General features: G+C 41.0%; 1 protein-coding gene across 17 annotated transcripts in view; it reads right to left on the bottom strand.

The window, feature by feature from the left end:
- Positions 1-19,100, bottom strand: part of ARHGEF9 (Cdc42 guanine nucleotide exchange factor 9) — a 181,097-nt gene that overhangs the window by 35,612 nt on the left and 126,385 nt on the right. For 12 of the 17 annotated variants that reach the window (XM_007991893.3, XM_007991890.3, XM_007991889.3 and 9 more), the window contains 3 exons: positions 13,010-13,242; positions 8,718-8,847; positions 686-817 (listed from right to left, as the gene is read on the bottom strand). In XM_007991893.3, coding sequence (XP_007990084.1) covers positions 686-817; positions 8,718-8,847; positions 13,010-13,242 — 495 coding nt within the window. The remainder of the gene's footprint in view (positions 1-685; positions 818-8,717; positions 8,848-13,009; positions 13,243-19,100) is intronic. The other 5 variants (XM_037994665.2, XM_007991895.3, XM_037994668.2 and 2 more) reach the window with 1 other exon arrangement.

Genomic DNA, 19,100 nt, shown 5'->3' with positions numbered 1-19,100 from the left:
TTAGAACATACGCCACCCTTCCCAGCCTCACCAAGGAGAAGAGTCCAAGAAACCAACATTCACAGTTATCCAGGAGTCAGTGACAAGAGTAAGACCTCTCCTCAAATGGATTACAAAGAAGGAAGAGTGGAAAAGAGCACAGTTGGGGGTTGTGGGGAACCAGTGCACCTTGTATAGGAAATAGGTAGAGGCATGGAAAAAATTCCTATATTACAAAGGTACCTACCTGTCAGGGGAACAGTAGGAGGCTCCTTGTTGTTTCCCAGGGCAGGGAGGGGCCACATGGCCAGAGCCATTAGAGTGGAAATGAGGGAAAGTGCTCAGGGAAACTACTATTTACCAACTAAGATAGACATATTTCAATATTTTTAACAAATGGTGCAGACCAGCAGCTCTGGGTAGAAGAAAGTGAGAAGGAGCACCCCAGGGTCATTAGGGCAAAGGGTAAGAAAAATACCAAGATGAAATGTACCAACTTCAGAGTTTTTCACTGCCCACAAGCCAACCCTGCCTGTGACATTCATGCCACATTAGTGCTCCTGATACAGAACTGCTGCAAATCTCTTGTCTGTTTTCCCCCCATCAGTATTTGCCCACTTTGTTGGGAGCCTGGGGATGATGAAGAGGAGGGTCCGGTACCCCGTTAGGTACCCATCTCCCTCAGGGAAGAAGGGGGCAGGGTTACCTTCTTGCAGAGGACCATCTGGTGGTCAAACAGGAAGAAGACCCGCTGCTGGTTGCGGCCGTAGGGCTGGTAGATCCAGGCCATCTCCCCAGTGTAGATCAGCTCCGAGCTCCTGTCTAGGATGTCCTCGCCCTGGGAAGGACATGCGATGATGAGAGGCAGCCAGGCAGAAGGATGGCACCATCACCTGCCTGGAGGCACCCAAGGCTGGGCATAGACTGGGACAGTAAGAGGCCAGAAAGGCCCTGGTAGAGACAGAGGGAGAGAGGGACTCCTGGGACTCCTCAAAAAGCTTTACAGCTCTGTGAGCTAGGAAGACCCATTTTCTTATTCACCCCAAGGCCAAATGTGCCCCACCACCCGGGACTGCTACAGCTTTTCTATGCCAGTTACCCTCTGGTCCTATAAGTTCTCTGTCATATATATGTGTGTGTTTGTGTGTGTATGGAGAGAGAGAGAGAGAGAGAGAGAGAGAGAGAGAGAGAGAGAGTATATGATATGTATATATAGTATCATATATATATTATATATATAAAATCTCCATCTCTCTTCTCTATAAATCTCTTTTTCTGTTCCAGTCTCTCAATCCCTGCTGTGGTCTCTGTCTCTTTCTAATACTTAAAGAATAGGCCTTAATCTCACTGCTTCCCACATGAGTAGAAGGAAATGGGAGGACAAGAAGGAAGATGGTAACAGAGGGAGAGAAAAAGAACCCACTCCCCTCTTATAATTGTTTTTCCTTCTCCTCTCAGTTCACCAAAATCTACTGATTGAATAAGAAACTTAACTGCCACATGCTTCCCTGGTCTGTTATCCAGACAGCCTAGAACTACTTCTCCTCCTTGCTACAAAGAGTCAGACACAAATAGGCACCAAGACACCTGAGTCCTAGCTAATTCAATTCTATAGAGTTTCCAAGTCCTACCCCTTCTTTATGGCAACTCTGATAGGTCAGAAGTATGTTGCGGGTGTGTGTCAGATGTCAAGGTAGACCTGGCCCCTGTCCTCAAGGAGCTTATGTCTTCATGGAGGAGATGAATGTAGGTATGCTCAAAACTCATGAAACACAAGGCAAACCAGCACCGAAGTTGTGGGCACAGGGGTGAGTGTTCCAGGGCCTATGTGAAGATAAGGACAAAGAGCAGTGTCCCAAGACACAGAAGAATTAATATTTCCTGAGCACCTATATGGGTCAGACAGTGTGCCAGATATTTTCAATCTATCTTATCTGAGCCTCATGATAGCCCTGGGGAGTAAATATTCTTGCTCCCATTTTACAGTTTGAGGTACAAAAAGATCAAATGATAAGCCAAAGTTGCCCAACTAGTTAGCTACAGGTCCATGACCCAACTCCAATCTCTGGGGTTCCACAGAGTATGCTCACTCCTTGTACTACATTATACTGTCTTTAGGCCAAAAAGGCATTGGAGAACCCACTCCTTCCTCTCTCTAGGTGTCACTTTTTTCAGACGTAGTATGAGGATGATCTTCATGGTCTTAGTGCTGATACCTTGATGCTAAGATCTCAGCTTTACACCCAAAAGCTTCAAGGCAAGGTTAGAGATAGAGACCTTTATACCTCCCAGAGATAATCAGAGGCAAACACAGATCAGGAAGGGTAGTAGGCCAGAGAGTGGGACATCTAGAAATGGTGTATTCGAGCATACCATTTTTTTCCCCAGTCTAAAGGATGGGAAGGAAAGGGGGAACTCAGTAGAATTATTTTCTAATAATAGAAACCCACCCCTACCCTGAAAAAAAAAAAAAAAACAAAGGCTTAGAAATACTGCTTCAACTCTAGGCTCAAGACTTAGCCTCAATATTACCTAGGAACTAGGTAAACACTCCTTCTAGAGGGGCTGACATACTAGCACAGAACCTCTGGAGGCCTGATACTGGGAAAGAAAGCCACCAGGGTTGCGGTCCAACCTACTCCCCAGCGACTTCCTGCTGGAGGGATGGGAAGCTGACAGAGGTTCTCGCCCTGATGCAGGCTAGGAAGATGTGCTACAGTCCACTTTGAATATGTATGAAGTCCAATAAAGCCATAAAAGAGAGCCAATGCCATAAGAAGACGGTCAGAATGACTTTTAAATATACCATTTACTCAATGTGGATGATACGACCAGGAGGGCTACCCAGTATTATCTGGTCCATCCACTCCACCAGTCAGGGGCATCTCAACTCTGAATTTCTTTGTTTGTTTGTTTTTTGGAGACAGAGTCTCCCTCTGTCGCCCAGGCTGGAGTGTAGTGGCATGATCTTGGCTCACTACAAACTCTGCCTCCTGACTTCAAGTGATTCTTGTGTCTCAGCCTCCCACGTAGCTGGCATTACAGGTGTGCGTGTGCCACCATGCCCAGCTAATTTTTGTATTTTTAGTAGAGATGATGTTTTGCTATGTTGGCCAGGCTGGTCTCAAATTCCTGACCTCAAGCGACCCACCCACCTCAGCCTCCCAAAGTGCTGGGATTACAGATATGAGCCACAGTGCCCAGCCTCAATTATATTTTAATTACTTGCAACATGTAACTCCACCAAGTAGAAAAAAAAAAATTAAAATAATACTCCTCTGTGCTCACCAACCAGACTAACCTTGAGCAACACACGTAGTCTCCCTATAACTCAGTTGCTTCATCATTGAAATGGGCATAATAACAGTACCAACTTCATTTGGGTGCTGTGAGGATTATTTAAATTAAAACATATAAAGTGCCTAGAAAGTACACGTCACACTATAAGCTCAACATAAGTGATACTTATTATCTTGACTATTACTGTGTGCCCCAGTTTCCATACCTATCCTGTCTCCTAGTAATACAGCAATCCAGTAAGCGATGTTTTCTTATTACCCCAAAACCAAGGTCAAAGAAATTGGAAGTAATTTGCCCAAAAGGGCAAAAGCTAGGTCAGAAGCCCTCCAAAACCTATGCTCTTATCCACCAAACCACATTAGAATGATGGCCCCCACCCAATCTCCTCCCACCATCGCCAACCCAGGGGAACAACCAGCTGCCATGGAAGATTTCTAAGGTGAGAATCTCAAAAGACCTGAGCTCTGAGTCCAATGCTGCTACCAACTCACTCTCGAGTTAGAAACTAGCTTAAACTCTCACAATCTGTTTCCTCATTTGTAGAGTGGGAATATTAAAACAGTTCCTATTTGACCCACTTCACATGGCTGTTTGAGAGCATCAAATGAGTTCATGGAAAGGAGACAGTCCTCTCATTGTTTAGAGATCTCACTCTTGCTTCCTCTGCTCCACTTATATAACACATCTCTTTGTCTTGCCCCAAAAAGTACAACTCCTTCCAAAGCTCCCCAACTGTGGGTCTTCGGATCTGTTCCCTTCCTCCAGGATTTTGCCCACACTGTTTCCTCTGCTGGGATATGTTTGTCCCCACTAGATGTTCAAGGCCACATCTCATTGATCTCAATATCCTCACTGCCCAACATAGGGTCTGGCATATGAGGGGAAATGCTCAAAACATAAATCTCATAATTTCACATATTTGCTCAAAAACCCTCCAGTGGCCCCCATCTCACTCAAACTAACAAGTCAGTCTTATGAAGACAGGATCCGACCTCCAGTCACCTCCCTAACTTCATTTGCTCCCACTCTCTCGCTCACTTACTCTACTCTGGGCACACTGGCTTCTGTGTTGTTCCTTTAGCACACACTCCCATATTTCAGGGTCTTTGTGTTTGTTTTCACCTCTGTCTGGAATTCTATGCCCCAAGAAAGCCACATGGTTTGCTCCTTCCTCTCCTTCAGGTCTGTTCTTAACTGTTGCTTCCTCAGCTAGTACCCCCATTACTCCCTAACCTGCTATCCTACTTTATTTTTCTTCAGAGGCCCATCTACCTGATGATATGTTTGTTGCCTCTTTTCCCTATTGGAATATAAATCAATGAGAGTGGAAACTTTGTCGTGTTCACTGATGTATGTGCAGAACATAGAATAAGGTCCGACACAGAGTACTTGATATTTAAGTACTCAATAAATACTGTTTGACAACTAAACCAATAGGTGTGGAATGAACAGTGGCCACAAAAAACTACCCAAAGCTTTCTTGCCAGCTTATCTACCTTTCTTCCTTGGGGTCAGAGCCTGAGAGAAGAGGCCTCTAATTCTAATTTACCCCATTCTGCCTGATTTCACCCCATTCTAATTATAGGCCAGTTGATATGGGGCTGTAATCTGAGCAGATCCAGACAAAGGATAAGGGGAATACCATACTTTTTAACTAGTTTATTTTCAATGCTGCCTACTGACAGGAAGGAAGAGGAATAACAAATCCATCCAGCCCTACATTTGATCTTCTGGTCCCAGGAGTATGCCTCATCAAGCCACTTTAGCTTTTAAGTAGATGCTTTTGCTGCCTTCATCATGTTGGGTTTTCTTGTTTCCTCCAACTCTTTGGATTCAATCATCAAATAGTAAAGTGGAACAGGTCTTTGGGTATTATACAACCAGGCTGGGAGGAGAGGGATGCCACAAAGAGGAAATCACAACCACACATAATCAAGCTCCCAAACATGAGCTACAATCTTAAGTTCCTGCTACAAATCTCCAGGAAAAAAAAAAAAAAAAAAAGATTAAAAAGAAGCTATCCAGGTAAACATGTTATAAAGGTAAACATGTTACCTTTCCCTTGTTTTCAAGTGGATTAAATGAGTGTGCAAGGTGGCAAAGTGACAGCTCAACCAAACCTCAGTGTCACAGAAATTAGAAATAGGAATTTCCTAGAAACTGCAGTCCCTGGGAACAGATTATTCTCCCTGCTGTTCCCGCATACTGCTCTAATGTATTGATTAGTAGAGAGATGACTGACACTTTTATTCATCCATTTGATTTTCAGGAGTCTTCGGGGGTGGGGTAAAAGGAGAGGGACTTCAGGAACTCTAGTCCCTACAGAATTGTAGAGGGCAGGGATAATAACCAGAGTTGGGCAAAGAGATCAAGAATGTTCATGGAATAAGCTAAGAGAAGGGTCAGGCCTTGATATAATGCAAGGCTTCCTGCTCTGTAGTCAGACACTCTGATTTATTGAGCAGACACTAATTGCCTGCATGCTACCCTCCAAATTCCTCTTCAAGGGAAATTAAGCTCCGAAGGTTTCCCCTATGACTCCTCTTTTTCATTTGACAAATGAAGCTGAAATCATCATGTGGATGCTTTAGACAGCCACTTTGTTTGTTCAAACATCTGGGAGGCAAGGGGGTGGCAGAGACAGCAAAATATGGCATCTTGTTCTTGATTTGCATGGTCCGTTCACAGCAGTTCTCAGCAATCTGGCAGAATATCTCTCCCTGCCTAGACAACTTCTTGGGCAGGTGGAATGCACAAATAACCTATACCAGGGAATCTGAAATTGAGCCACCAATCCTAATAATCATCAAGCCATGGAGTATCCATGTCTCACTGCTTTCTTGGGGAGACTCCCCAGCCCTCACCCACCACCTAACTGGGATTTGGATGACCTCCCCAAGGTTGTGTCACTGTCTTATTTAAATATAGACTCTTTACTACATACAAAAAGCAAGTCATTGCAGTATCACAAAGAACAGGAATTGGGCTGTGAGAGGCAGGTTGAAGGAATAAGTGGTACATTACTGAAAACAACGCACAAGGAATCAGGAGACTAGATTCAAGTTCCAGCTTTGTCACTGACTTGCTGTGTGGCCTTGGTAGGAAATAAGTCTCTCTCTGCTTGTCTGTCTTCCACCATCACTGCAAGGTGTTTGAGAGTAAGTGTGTGAGAGTATGTGTGTATGTGCATATGTGCGTGTGTATACACACAAGAATCATCAGGGTTGTAGGGGGAGTCCTCAAGAGCCTTTATGATTCTGACATTCCAGACGTCTTTAACACAGGTATGGTGAATATGACAGAAACTTTAGGCTTGGCCTCTGAAATGTTCCACAGTGGCCTCAGTCTGACAAGAAGACCATGAAGAATTTTTCTTCCTACAAATTGCTATAGGCTGAATGTTTGTATCCCCATAAAATTCACATGTTGAAACATAATCTCTACTGTGATGGCATTTGGAAGTGAGGCCTTGGGGGATGATGCTCATGAGAATGAGGCTGTCATGAATTAAATGGGAACAGCGTTCATAAAAGAGACCCCAAAGAGTTCTCTCATCCCTTCTGCCATGTGAGGTTACAATGAGAAGACAACAATCTATGAAGAGGGCTCTCACCAGGCACTGAATCTACTGGTTTCTTGATCTTAGACTTCCCAGCTTCCACAACTATGAGAAATAAATGTCTGTTGTTCATAAGCCACCCAGTCTATGGTATTTTGTTATAGCAGCCTGAATGAAGTAAGATGCCAATTTAGATAAAGAAAGGCTTCACCAAGCAGGAGTGTACAAGGGATGTGTGGGCTTACATGAGATTAGAGTACCAATCAATCAGGCTAACAAAGGAGGCAGAAACTGTTAGAACCGTGTTTTTATAGCCCCATCCAGACAAACATGCAGGAAATTCCTTCGGAGGTGCTGAGTCTTTAAATCATACCCCAGTGTTATTGAGCTTGGTGCTACTGAAGCTCCCTGGGTAGGCCAGGGAATTTCATGCTATTTTTGGTTCCCCATGGCTCCTGCTCCAAGGACTGATGCCCCAGAGCATACAGGGGAATTAGAAGGTCTTCTAGGCATTGGGAAGTTGGGGAGATGCTCCAGGGAATAGGAAGACAACCGCTGCTGGGCACCTTCTCTTATAAAAAACCCTGCCAACGAGAGAGAATAAGGCCAGCTAATCCACCTTAATTTTAGAGTGTTTTAGAGTTGATGGGCTTGCTAGAAGTCATTTGGTCCAGCTCTCTGCCTCTAATCGGGCAAATGGCCAAAGCAAGGACAACACAAGGAAAAAAGGACCCACAATTTTCTAGTAAGTCTGGCCCACTGCTGGCTTCTGCTTAAGAGAATGAGGATCTCTTCATCTAGACAAATTCCTTTCTCTGAAAATCAAAGTGCTGTTCTACTTATATGGGAACATTATCCTTCAAATATAACCCTAAAGGATGTCAACTGATCAGAACTGTGGTCTTTTTCAGCAGTCTACATTAAGGTAGGACAGAGGTAGCAGAATAAAAGGAAGATGACTTTTTTCTGGGCCTTGGTTAAGTAGCTGTTTGTGACGATGATGCTTGGTTCCCTTGGAATGGGCTAAAATACTTTAAGTATTAAGAGAGATACTACCTCTTAATCACTGAAAATGACACTTGAGTTGAGGTCAGGGGAATTGGGAGCAGACCCTACCTCTACATTGTGACCACAAGGCTTAAGATTGCTAATCCCTCCCTAGTAGCACGTCCAGCCTCTCCCATCTTGGTTATTTTAGCCAGCAGACTATCAGATTGCACAACCTGGGTCTGCAAGACATATGTGAAATGTCATTACTCCTGGTTCTTTTGGTGGGCATCTAGGAAGGAAAGGTCTTTCAGAATTCAGAGAAGTCATGGCTGTCTCAGGTATTATTTTAAAAACAGATGATAAAACTGTGGATTTGACAGGGATGATTGTTGTGGCCTAGAGTGTACAGGCCTAATAGAGAGACCTAATAGATGTTTCAGGGTGAGGTGATATAACCGATTTAAAAAAAAAAAAAAAAAAGTATGTTGGCTATCCTGCATGGTTGGGAACAGGAGAACCAACCTTGTATTCTATGTCTGAAAGTAAATTAGTATATACTACTTCTTATGTAAGTGTGAATCTGTTGGTCATAAATCCAGAAAGAGCTTTGAAAGGCTACTGAGTCAACCCAATTGTTCCCTGGCAATACCTAAAGAAATGAACCTTTCATTTCTCAATGAGGTATCATCACAAAAATTTCTCCAATCTTCTTAGAAAGTTATTCAAGTATCCAACACTTCTCGCTAGCAGGAAATTTTACCTTGAGTCTAATCTAAATCCTTCCTGATGCTCTTCAAATCTAATTTCTCTTCACCTATCCTTAGGTAAGATGGGAAGCTTTTGCCAAGCTACTCAGATTCCCCAATACCCTGGTTGGTAAGTTTCCTACCTCCCAGTCTAGGACAGAAGCCTGCCACTGAGCAATCTTGTCAATATTCTCTAAACGTCGCTTGCGTTCGTTGATCTGCTGAGTCACATTTCTCATGACAGCCAGAGCAGCTGCCACATACCTGTAGTCACTGTGAAAACAAAAGAGTGCAAGTTGAACGAACCAATGTGCCAGAGAACCAATGTGCTAGGTGCCAATCTTAACATCCACTCTCCTCTACCTCCTTAGTAACAGAGTCCTGATTTTCAAATGGGAACCCACACCACCTAAAGACTACATTTCCTATCTTTTGCTTCAGCAAAAATGACTATGCAACTAAGTTTTGCAACTGATATGTAAATAGAAGTGTTGGGTAGTATAAGAATTAAAGAAAGAGGAGAGAAACATGAAGGATGGCTTTTCAGTCAACAGGGAGAGGTTGATTTTAAATAAACCTGAGAGGAGCGGCTGGCCGAGTTAGGTCAGAGCCACACTTTCTTACAGACTAAGAGTTTTTAAGGATTCAGGGTGGGAGAGTTTATCAGAGGCACAGACTGTTTCTGTGCCTCTTTGTTGCGCTTATCTGGGAGAGAGAGTTGTGTGTCTGTTCCCATACATCTTTTTGCAGCTGCAGGCATATCCCCTGAGTCTGCTTTTATCTTCTCTATCTTAGTGCACCTGAAGGAAAAAGAATGTGCTTATTAATGGCCACTGCTTTACTGGGGCCCACTGTATGAGGGTGAAGTTTGGCAGTTATCCAAGAGACTTTCCCCTGACCTCCTTCTGTGCCTGAGCTCTCTTACTGTCTGCTCTTTCTGGCTGCTTGTAGTTAGAAAAGAAGTGATTTCTTGAAATGCATGAGCCTAGAAAGGGAGCTGGAACTTAAGTGGTGGTGCTTGTCCAAGATGATGGTGCTCCTGCTCTACCAGGTAGGCCTTCTGAGAAATCACCTTTAAGGAAGTGAGCAAACCCTTCTTTAGCCTTTACTCAATCCTGATGCTTGGAATGTTGATGTGATGGCCGAACCTCCGGTAGCCATCTTGGACCATAAGGACAAGGTCAATACCCTAGGTATAGGATAGCAGACAGCTGTAGGGTGCTCATGTTTCTGATAGCTGTAGGGTGCTCATGACCATGGGGCCGCCATACCAGTCATAAACTTCAGAATACATACTTCTTTTACTTGAGAGACAAATGGGCCGCTATTTTTTTGCATCACTTTTTTTGTGTCCTATCTGATATAGCCAGCCAAGGACCAAAAAGGGAGCCTCACACATGACGCAGTATAAACCACCTTACCATCTCTTCCATCATCTATTTCTATGGAGCTTCTGCCCAAAATCACTGTGAAATATCATCCTCACGTTTGCTTTTGCACAATATAGAAACAGAATGTAGTACAGTGGGTAAGAACATAAAGTCTGAAGCCAGACTTTGTGGGATCAAATGTCAGTTTTTCTCACTGACTAGCAGTGTGGCCTTTGGCAAGTCTCACTCCCTCTCTCATTGACTCAATTTCCTCATCTGTAAAACGGGGAAAAGTATAGTTTATTGAAGGTTTCATTAATTAAATACAATCATCCATGTAAACTATTTTACTCTCGGCATATAACAAATGTTAATAGTATTACTATTACAAATCAAACATTTCTGTAGTAGAGACATCACATGGGATGCCTCTTAAAACCCCCAGTCTCAGAAGTATAATCCTTGGCCTCACATCCTGGGACCCTGGATAGCAGACATGTTGAGAGTTACATATCCTGTCCAGGTTTTTTTCTGCTGTTCTTTTCTGATTTCCAATTGAATGGCTCTTGAGAAAGGCAGGTTGATAGGGAGATCTCAGCCATTCAGTGGGGGCTAAAATAAACTGAGAAGACAAGAGGATGCATTACAGTTCAGTGTTAACACCTTTCCTTAGAGAAACTAAAAATGCCTTGTGGTCACTAGTCTGCTCAATCTCTCAGTACCATTTTTTTTTTTTTTTTAAAGGAAGAAGAAAAAAAAAAGATGTGCAACAACTGCACATCTTTGCACAACTGCACAACTGCACACCCACAACATTGAATAGTGGGTTGATGGACCAAAGAAAGGCAGAGGAAAAGGACTTCTAATTGCCAGGAAGATCCTATGTAGTACCTCCTCTTAACTTGCATCCGTCACTCCAATCTGTGCTCTGCACACCTGTCAGAGTCATAGCTCTCAAACAATGTTACAGTATCACCTCCAGTGAAAGGCTTTTCACTATACTTCCTAACCAGTCTATTCTGTCTCAAGACAAATATGTTAGAGAAGTCTTTATTCTGAGCCTCAATGAATGTTAGCTATTATCAGTTTTTCTTCTGGATCCCACTGCTGACCCATATTGAGCTTATGGCCAACTAACACTTCCTAAGTCTCTTCAAAACAAACTCTCTCAGCCTGTCCTTGAGCTATTTATTTCTTATCTTAGACGCAATGGTAACACTCTACATTTTTTTCTGTTACATTTCATTCTTTTACAATTAGTTGCTCCAACATATGAGGATCTTTTGGGCTCTGTGACATCACCAAGTTTCTCCTTGGCAAGATGTCTGAGCCTGACACTTAGAAGGAGGTAGAGTGGTGACAGAAGGGAAGACTGCAGCACAGAAGCTGTTAACATAATTAAGTGCTCCTATTCTTTGGACCCATTTTCTGCCCCTGTACCTTTCCTTTCTCTGATTTGAGGAGATCAGTGCTCTAAGCCACTTTCTGGGAAGTAAAGCACAGAGCTGTAGTGTCCAATATGGTAGCTACTAGCCATATTTAATTAAAATTAAGTAAAATTTAAAATTTAGTTCTCAGTTGCAGTAGCTATGTTTCTTAGTACTCAATAGTCACATGTGATCGGTAACTACTATACTGAATAACACAAATATAGACTATTTGCATTGTTGCAGAAAGTTCTACTGGGCAGTCCTGGCATGAGAACGTTCATTTCCTCTATGCCAAGACTACCTGGCCATGGATTCCTCACTGTCAGTGTCCCATACTGCCTATTTTTGCCATTTTTAGCTGGTTGCCTTTCTCAAAATGGCTAGAGGGGGAAAGTGCCCATCTCTAACCTGTCCTACTAGTTTTAGCAGTCGGCGGGAGAAGAAAGGAATGGCTGTGGTTCAGCCTAACCCTGGTCAAAGCCCTCAGATGAGGTCTGGGCCCAGCCTCTTACTGGGGAGAGTAACAGAACAAAGATTTTCTACTTCCAGACATGTCAGCTAGCCTCCCTCTTACATGCAGTCTTCATTCTCATCAACTTAAGGAAGGTAGGGTAGGGAATATATGTCAATCATCTGTAAGCAAAGTCAGTATTCTTCTCTATTTATCATTTGTCATCTAATCTTCTCCCTCAGAGGCCTTCAGCCCAACCTATCTGAACACCTATCTTACTAAGCTTCCAAGTTGGCATCAGCCTTTAATTGCCTTCAAATCCAAGCTACTCTTGACATGCATGGCAGGAGCCATCATCTTAATATAGATTCCTGAGACCTGCCAAAAGGGGTTGTCCATGTCGTGGGAGTTGTGCTGGGCCCAACAGGTCACTCTGAGAAAGGGCAGGAATTGATGTAGCCTGACACTGCCTGAGCAACTCTACTGTCACTCTGGAGCGCAAGATGGGGGAGGAGAGGGAATCAGGAACCTAGATGTCAAGAGGACTTTGAAGCAGGAGTTCCAGTCACAAGGTGAAAGTGCACAGAAATGGCAAATCCAAATTGAATGTCCTATCTTTTTGGTGCACACCAAACCCCCCAAAAGCTCTGATGTTGTTTCGACCTAAGAAACTAACATAGCTTTGAGTTATGCTTAAAAACTTTTTTCTGGAACTTTTAAGATGAATTATGCCATATATAATTTACCCAGTGAATATTATCAGTCCACAAGTATGATTTAGCTCCATTGCTTGGTGTCCTTGGGGCTAACTTTCAGACCCAGATGCATTAGGCCTTGGGTGTGGGCTAGTTGGTTTGGTTTACATATTTGGGTTCATTTTTGAGTTGATGTTGCTTCTCTAACAAATCATATCTTATATGCTTTAGTGGTGCTGGAGCCCCAGGCAGATTTCAGATTTTAACCCAAATATAGTGGCCCTGGACCCTCCTTTTGTGTGAGTAACAAAGCCAGTGATAGCTCTGCCTTTTGTACCCTGTTGGCTATGAGGCAATCAAGAATGTATCATCCTATTTTGTAGATAAGTTAATAGAAACTCAGAAAGGGCAAAAGGACATGTATTCTCAATGAGAACCAACAGATAGAGGAAGTTCCCTCATTCACTCCTGACTCCCTCAATCCCTTACCTGTGGTCTTGGGCAGTATACTTTAGGAGCTCAGCCAACTGTAAGGGATACTTGCAGATCTTCTGCACTGGAGTCAAAAGGAAACCATCGATAGCAATGTCAATCATCTGCTGCAAGAGGCGACAGGCCTCAAAGAAGTGCTGGTAGCGGCTGTCTTTCATCAGTTTGGAGAGCTCCATGCAAGCATCCAGGTGGTTGTTACAATACTCAGAGTATATCCAGAATCCATCTTGCTGTGGGAAAAGAAAAAACAGAAAAGAAAAGGCTACAGAGGACCCCAAAAGAAGTCTTAAAGTAATGGAAAGAGAGATCATATTCTTAGGCAGAAATATTAAAATGATAATGAAGTCAATTATTCTTAAATTGATTCATAATTTAATAATACAATAGCAAAACAAATTATTTAGTAACAAGACAAACTGACTGTAAAATTCTTAAAAAAAAATGAGTAAATAGCAACAGTAGGGACATTCTGTAAAAGAAGGGTAACGAGGGAACACCGGTCCTAACAAGAGTAAAACACAGCATGGCAATGAAACTCTGGGACTGGATCACAAAAAGTAAGAGATCAGTGACTCTACTTCTGGCAATGACAGACTAAGTTGTTGCAGACAAACCCTGCCACTGAGAATAGCTGGAAAAGCTAAAAATAAATAAATATCTGTATGAAAGAATCACATAATCCAGACCCTGATATTATCTCCATAAAATGTCCCTAAAGAAACACAATGTGATGAAGTGTTTAGAGCTAAGGAATCTAAGATGTATGCAAGTTAAACACTAATGGCTGAGAAAAAAATGTATGAGTGTGTGTATATGTATATATGGACATATAAATATGTATATAAAGAAAGGGGAAGAGGAGAGAGTCAGGAGAGAGAGGGAAAACACTCAAATGGTAAGACAAAATGGTGAAATGTTAACAACAGGGATATCTGGGTATGTTTTGTATGGTTATTATTTTTCAACCTTTCCATAAGTTTGAAATTAATTCCAAGTAAAGTTTTAAAAAAATCTCTATAATTTTTATTATACATTGACAAGTACTTAATAAAAGATAACCCGATGTATTAGAATAGAAAATGTTTATAAAACCCAAGAGAAACAATAGGCAATAGAAACTGATCAACAAAAAAATCAAGATGGAGTTATTATATTAGGGTTGAAAAACAAGCAAAATAGCACATAAAAAGAATAATATACCATGATCAGGAGAGACTTATCCCAATCCAATTCACCACATTAACAGATTAAAGGAGAAAAATTACATGATTGTTTCAATAATGCAGAATAAGCATTTGAGAAAATAAATTTATGGCAAAGACATCAGCAAACTAGAAATAGAAAGAAACTACCACAATGTAATAAAGGGCACCTATGAAAAATGTTAAGCTAATTACTTGGTAAAATATTGAATGCTTGCCCCTAAGATCAGAATAAGACAAAAATGCCTGGTCTTACCATTTCTAGTTAACACTGTACTGTATGTCCTGACCAGTGAAATAAGAAATAAAAAAAGGAAATAGAATATATAGACTGAAAAAAGAAGAAATAAAATGGTCTTTTTTTCAGAGATGACATAATTGTATATGCATAAAGTCCTAAGAAAGCTACAAAAAAGTACTGGAACCAATTAGTGAATTTGGTAATGTGTCAGGACACAAAGTCAGTGTACAAGAATCAACCGTATTCCTGTGTAATAGCAATAGACTATAGGAAACTGACGTTTTAAAATACCTTTACACTAGCAGCCGAAAAAATGTTAAATACTTAGAAATCAACTTTTAGGAGAGGATGTCAGTAAGATGACAGAATAGGAAATATCAGCCTTCCTTTCTTCAGCAAACAACAATTTGGTAGCTATCCATGAACAAAAAATAATTCTGGAAGAGCTTAGGGGTCCACTTAAGAAGCCACAGCAATATAGTAAAATAAAAAGTCAGAAAACAAATACACAAAACTAATAGGAAAAATAGTTTCATTTTGCCTGCATCACCCCATCCCCATAGCTGGCACTGCTCATTATGGAATGGAAACTCCTTGGATCTTGCGTCCTACATACAGGGAGAAGGAGACAGGAGTATACAACAAGGTTCCCCAGCTTTATGGGACACTGCCCAAATGAACAGCTTCAGTTTCATCCCACCCAGATCTCTGAGAAGACAGATATAGCCTAGATATCTGGAGACAGCAGAGAGCGAAGAATAGGGATTGGTTATATCAGTATCAGCAAAGTAGCAGGAGTCGCAGTGATCTGCCGTGGCCTGCTCGACACAGAGCCCCAGTAGGCCTCTCTGTCAAGGACCTCAACAGCCCTCATAGCCACTGTGTACCTCCTGTAGATTTTACCTCTCAAGATCCTTCAGTGTTCAGTCACAGACCCCAGAGGCTTTTTCAGCTTTTACTGCTAAGAAAACCAACTGCTAGTATAGTAACAGCAGACCCCCTGCAGCTTATACTGCTAAGGGTCCATGGGTTGTTTTTTTTTTTTTTTCCTTCTCAGTTTTAGGAGAAAACAAACAAACAGCAACCACAACAAAAAAAAAAAACCCGTGCCTGAGCCATGTCCCTTCTTCTTACTTCCTGGAGCCACCCAGAGCTGCCCAACTGCTGCTGTGGTTACTATAGCCCAGTGGGAAGGGGTGATGCAGGCCAACAGCTTTCACATTCTCCAGATCCCTGATCCACCAGAGCTTTCCCTCTCCCATGTCCAGAGCTGCCTGAGCTACTCCTACCACAGGTGCCTTGGCCAAAGGACCCAGCACAGGAGCCTTTACATTCTCTAGGTACTTAAGCCATTACTAGGCCAGAGCATCCAAGGAGGCAGTAGTAAGTACTGCCTCCTTGGATGCTCTGGCCCAGTGACCCAGCACAGCTACCATACATGTACCTGCAAACAGCCCTTGGATGCTCTGGCCTAGTGACCCAGCACAGCTACCATGCACGCACCTGCAAACAGTCCTAGGGTCCCAAACTAGGGGTTCCAGTCTCACTACCACGTGTTACCAAAGCTGACCTACACAGATAGGCTATCACACAAATTCTTCTAAAGCACACATGGAATACTGTCCAGAATAGATCACATGTTATACCACAAAATAAGTCTTACCGAATTTAAGAAGATAGACATCATATCAAGTATCTTTTCTGGCCGTGATGATATAAAACTACAAGTCAGTAACAGGAAGAAAACTAGAACATTCTTAATCAGTACAAAATAAACAACATATCCCTGAATAACAAATGGGTCAAAGAAAAAATCAAAAGGGAAATTTAAAAATACCTTGAGACAAATGAAATTGAAAGCACAACATACTAAAACCTTTGGGATGCAGCAAAAAAAGTTCTAAGAGGGACGTTGATAGCATTAAACAAATCTGATATAAACTATCTGATATTACACCTCAAGAAGAAGAACAAAGTAGACTCAAAGATAGCAGAAGGAAAAAAAAAATAAAAGATCAAAGCAGATATAAATCAGAGAACAGAAGAACTTAGGGAAAAATATCAACAAAACTAACTTGGCTTTTAGAGAAAATGAGCATATAGGTAAATAAAATTAGAAATGAACATGAAGATATTACAAAAGATGTCTCAGAGATGAAAAGGATTACAAGGGACTATTATGAACAATTATATGACAACAACTTGGAAATACCAGAAGAAATGAATATATTCCTAGAAATATAAAACCTACTAAGATTGAATCAAGAAGAAATAGAGAGCCTGAACATTAACAAATAAAGAGATTGAAGTAGAAATTTAAAATCTCCCAACAACAAAAAATCCCAGGACCAGATGGCTTCACAACTGAATTCTACCAAATACTCAAATAAGAATAGTAGCAATCCCTCTTGAACTCTTCAAATACATACATATATACATACATACATACATACATATGTACATACATAAAAGAACTAAATGCTCTCAAATGATTCTAAAGTCAGACAAAAACACAAAAAAAGGGCCGGGTGCGGTGGCTCATGCCTATAATCCCAGCACTTTGGGAAGCCGAGGCAGGCGGATCACGAGGTCAGGAGATCAAGACCATCCTGGCTAACATGGTGAAATCCCGTCTCTACTAAAAATACAAAAAAATTAGCCAGGCGTGGTGGTGGGCGCCTGCAGTCCCAGGTACTCGGGAGGCTGAGGCAGGAGAATGGTGTGAACCCAGGAGGCAGAGCTTGCAGTGAGCTGAGATTGCGTCACTGCACTTCAGCCTGGGCAACAGAGCGCAACTCTGTCAAAAAAAAAAAAAAAAAAAAAAAAAAAAGGAAAGAAAAAAACTACAAGCCAGTATCACTAATGATCATAGGTACAAAGATTCTCAATAAAATAGTAGCTAGCCAAATTCAGTAACAAATCAAAAAAATCATACATCATGACCAAGTGGGATTTATCCCTCGGATGCAAGTATGGCTTAACAAATCCAAATCAATTATTGTGATACATTACACATCAGCAAAAGGAATAATTTAAAAACCACATGGTTATTTCAATAGATGCAGAAAAAGCTTTCACAAAGTTCAACATCCTTTCAGGATAAAATATCTTCACAAATTAGGCATTACTATAAAAAATTTCCTCAACATAAGAAAGGCCATTTATGAGAGGCCCACAGGTAACATCATAATCAATAGTGAAAAATGGAAAGCTTTTCCTTTAAGATCTGGTATAAGGCAAGGATGCCCACCCTTGCCAATTTTATTCAAAACAGTACTAGAAATACTCACCATGGCAATCAGATAAGAAAAATAAATAAAAGGCATCCAAATTGGATCAGAAGTAAATTAGCCCTATTTGGAGATAAGATGATTACATACGTAGAAAGCCCAAAAGACTCCCCCCAAAAATAAAAAAATAAAAACTCTTAGAACTAATAAATGAATTCAGTAAAGATGCAGGATACCAAAACAAATCAGTGTACAAAAATCAGTTGCACTCTTTACACCTATACTGACGTATCAAAAAAAGAAATTTTAAAAAGTCATATTTATGATACCATCAAAAAGAATGAAATACTTAAGGAATAAATTTATTCAAGCAGGTGAAAGATCTGTGCACAGAAAACCAAAACACCGTGATGAAAGAAACTGAAGAAGACACAAAGAAATGGAAAGATTTCCCATGTACAAGAATTGGAAGAACCAATATTGTTAAAATGTCCCTACTACTCAAAGCGACATATCAACACAATCCCTATCTAAATTCCAATGGCATTTTTCATAGAGATAGACAAAAACATATATAAAATGTCTATGGAACCAAAATAGACCCTTAATAGCCAAAGCAACTCTGAGAAATAAAAATAAAGTTGGAGGCATCACACTCTTTGATTTCAAACAATATTATAAAGCTACAGAAATCAAAACAGTATAATACTAGCATAAAAACAGACAGATATACCAATGTAACAGAATAGAGAGTCCAGAAATAAACCCAAGCAAATATAGTGAACTAATTTTTGACAAGGGCACCAACAGGACACAATGGGGAAAGTATAGTCTCTTCAATAAATGTGGTTGGAAAAACTGGATATCTATATGCAAAAGAATAAAATTGGGCCCATATTTTACACCATACACAAAATTTAACTCAAAATGCATAAGAGACTGAAACACAAGAGCTGAAATCATAAAACTACTAAAAGCACTACTGCTGTGCTTTTTCTTATGACACCAAAAGCACAGGCAACAAAAGCAAAAAGAAACAAGTGGGACTGCATCTAATTAAAAAGCTTCTATGTAGAAAAAAAAAAAATCAACGGCATGCAAAGGTAGCCTATGGACTGAGTGAAAATATTTGCAAACTGTATGTCGGATAAATGGTTAATATTCAAAATATATAAGGAACTCGCATCATTTCATAGCAAAAAAACAAATAAACAAATAAACTAAGAAATGAGCAAAGAATTTGAACAGACATTCCTCCAGAAAAGACATAAAAATAGTCAACAGGTATATGATGATGCTCAACATCATTCATCATCAGGAAAACGCACATCTAAACCACAATGAGAAATAACCTAGCATCTATTAGGATGGATATTATCAAAAAGATAAGACATAACAAGTGTTGACAAGGGTTT

Source organism: Chlorocebus sabaeus, chromosome X (genome assembly GCF_047675955.1).
Source record: "Chlorocebus sabaeus isolate Y175 chromosome X, mChlSab1.0.hap1, whole genome shotgun sequence".
NCBI classification, from domain to species: Eukaryota; Metazoa; Chordata; class Mammalia; order Primates; family Cercopithecidae; genus Chlorocebus; species Chlorocebus sabaeus.
This window is presented reverse-complemented; position numbering and strand designations above follow the sequence as displayed.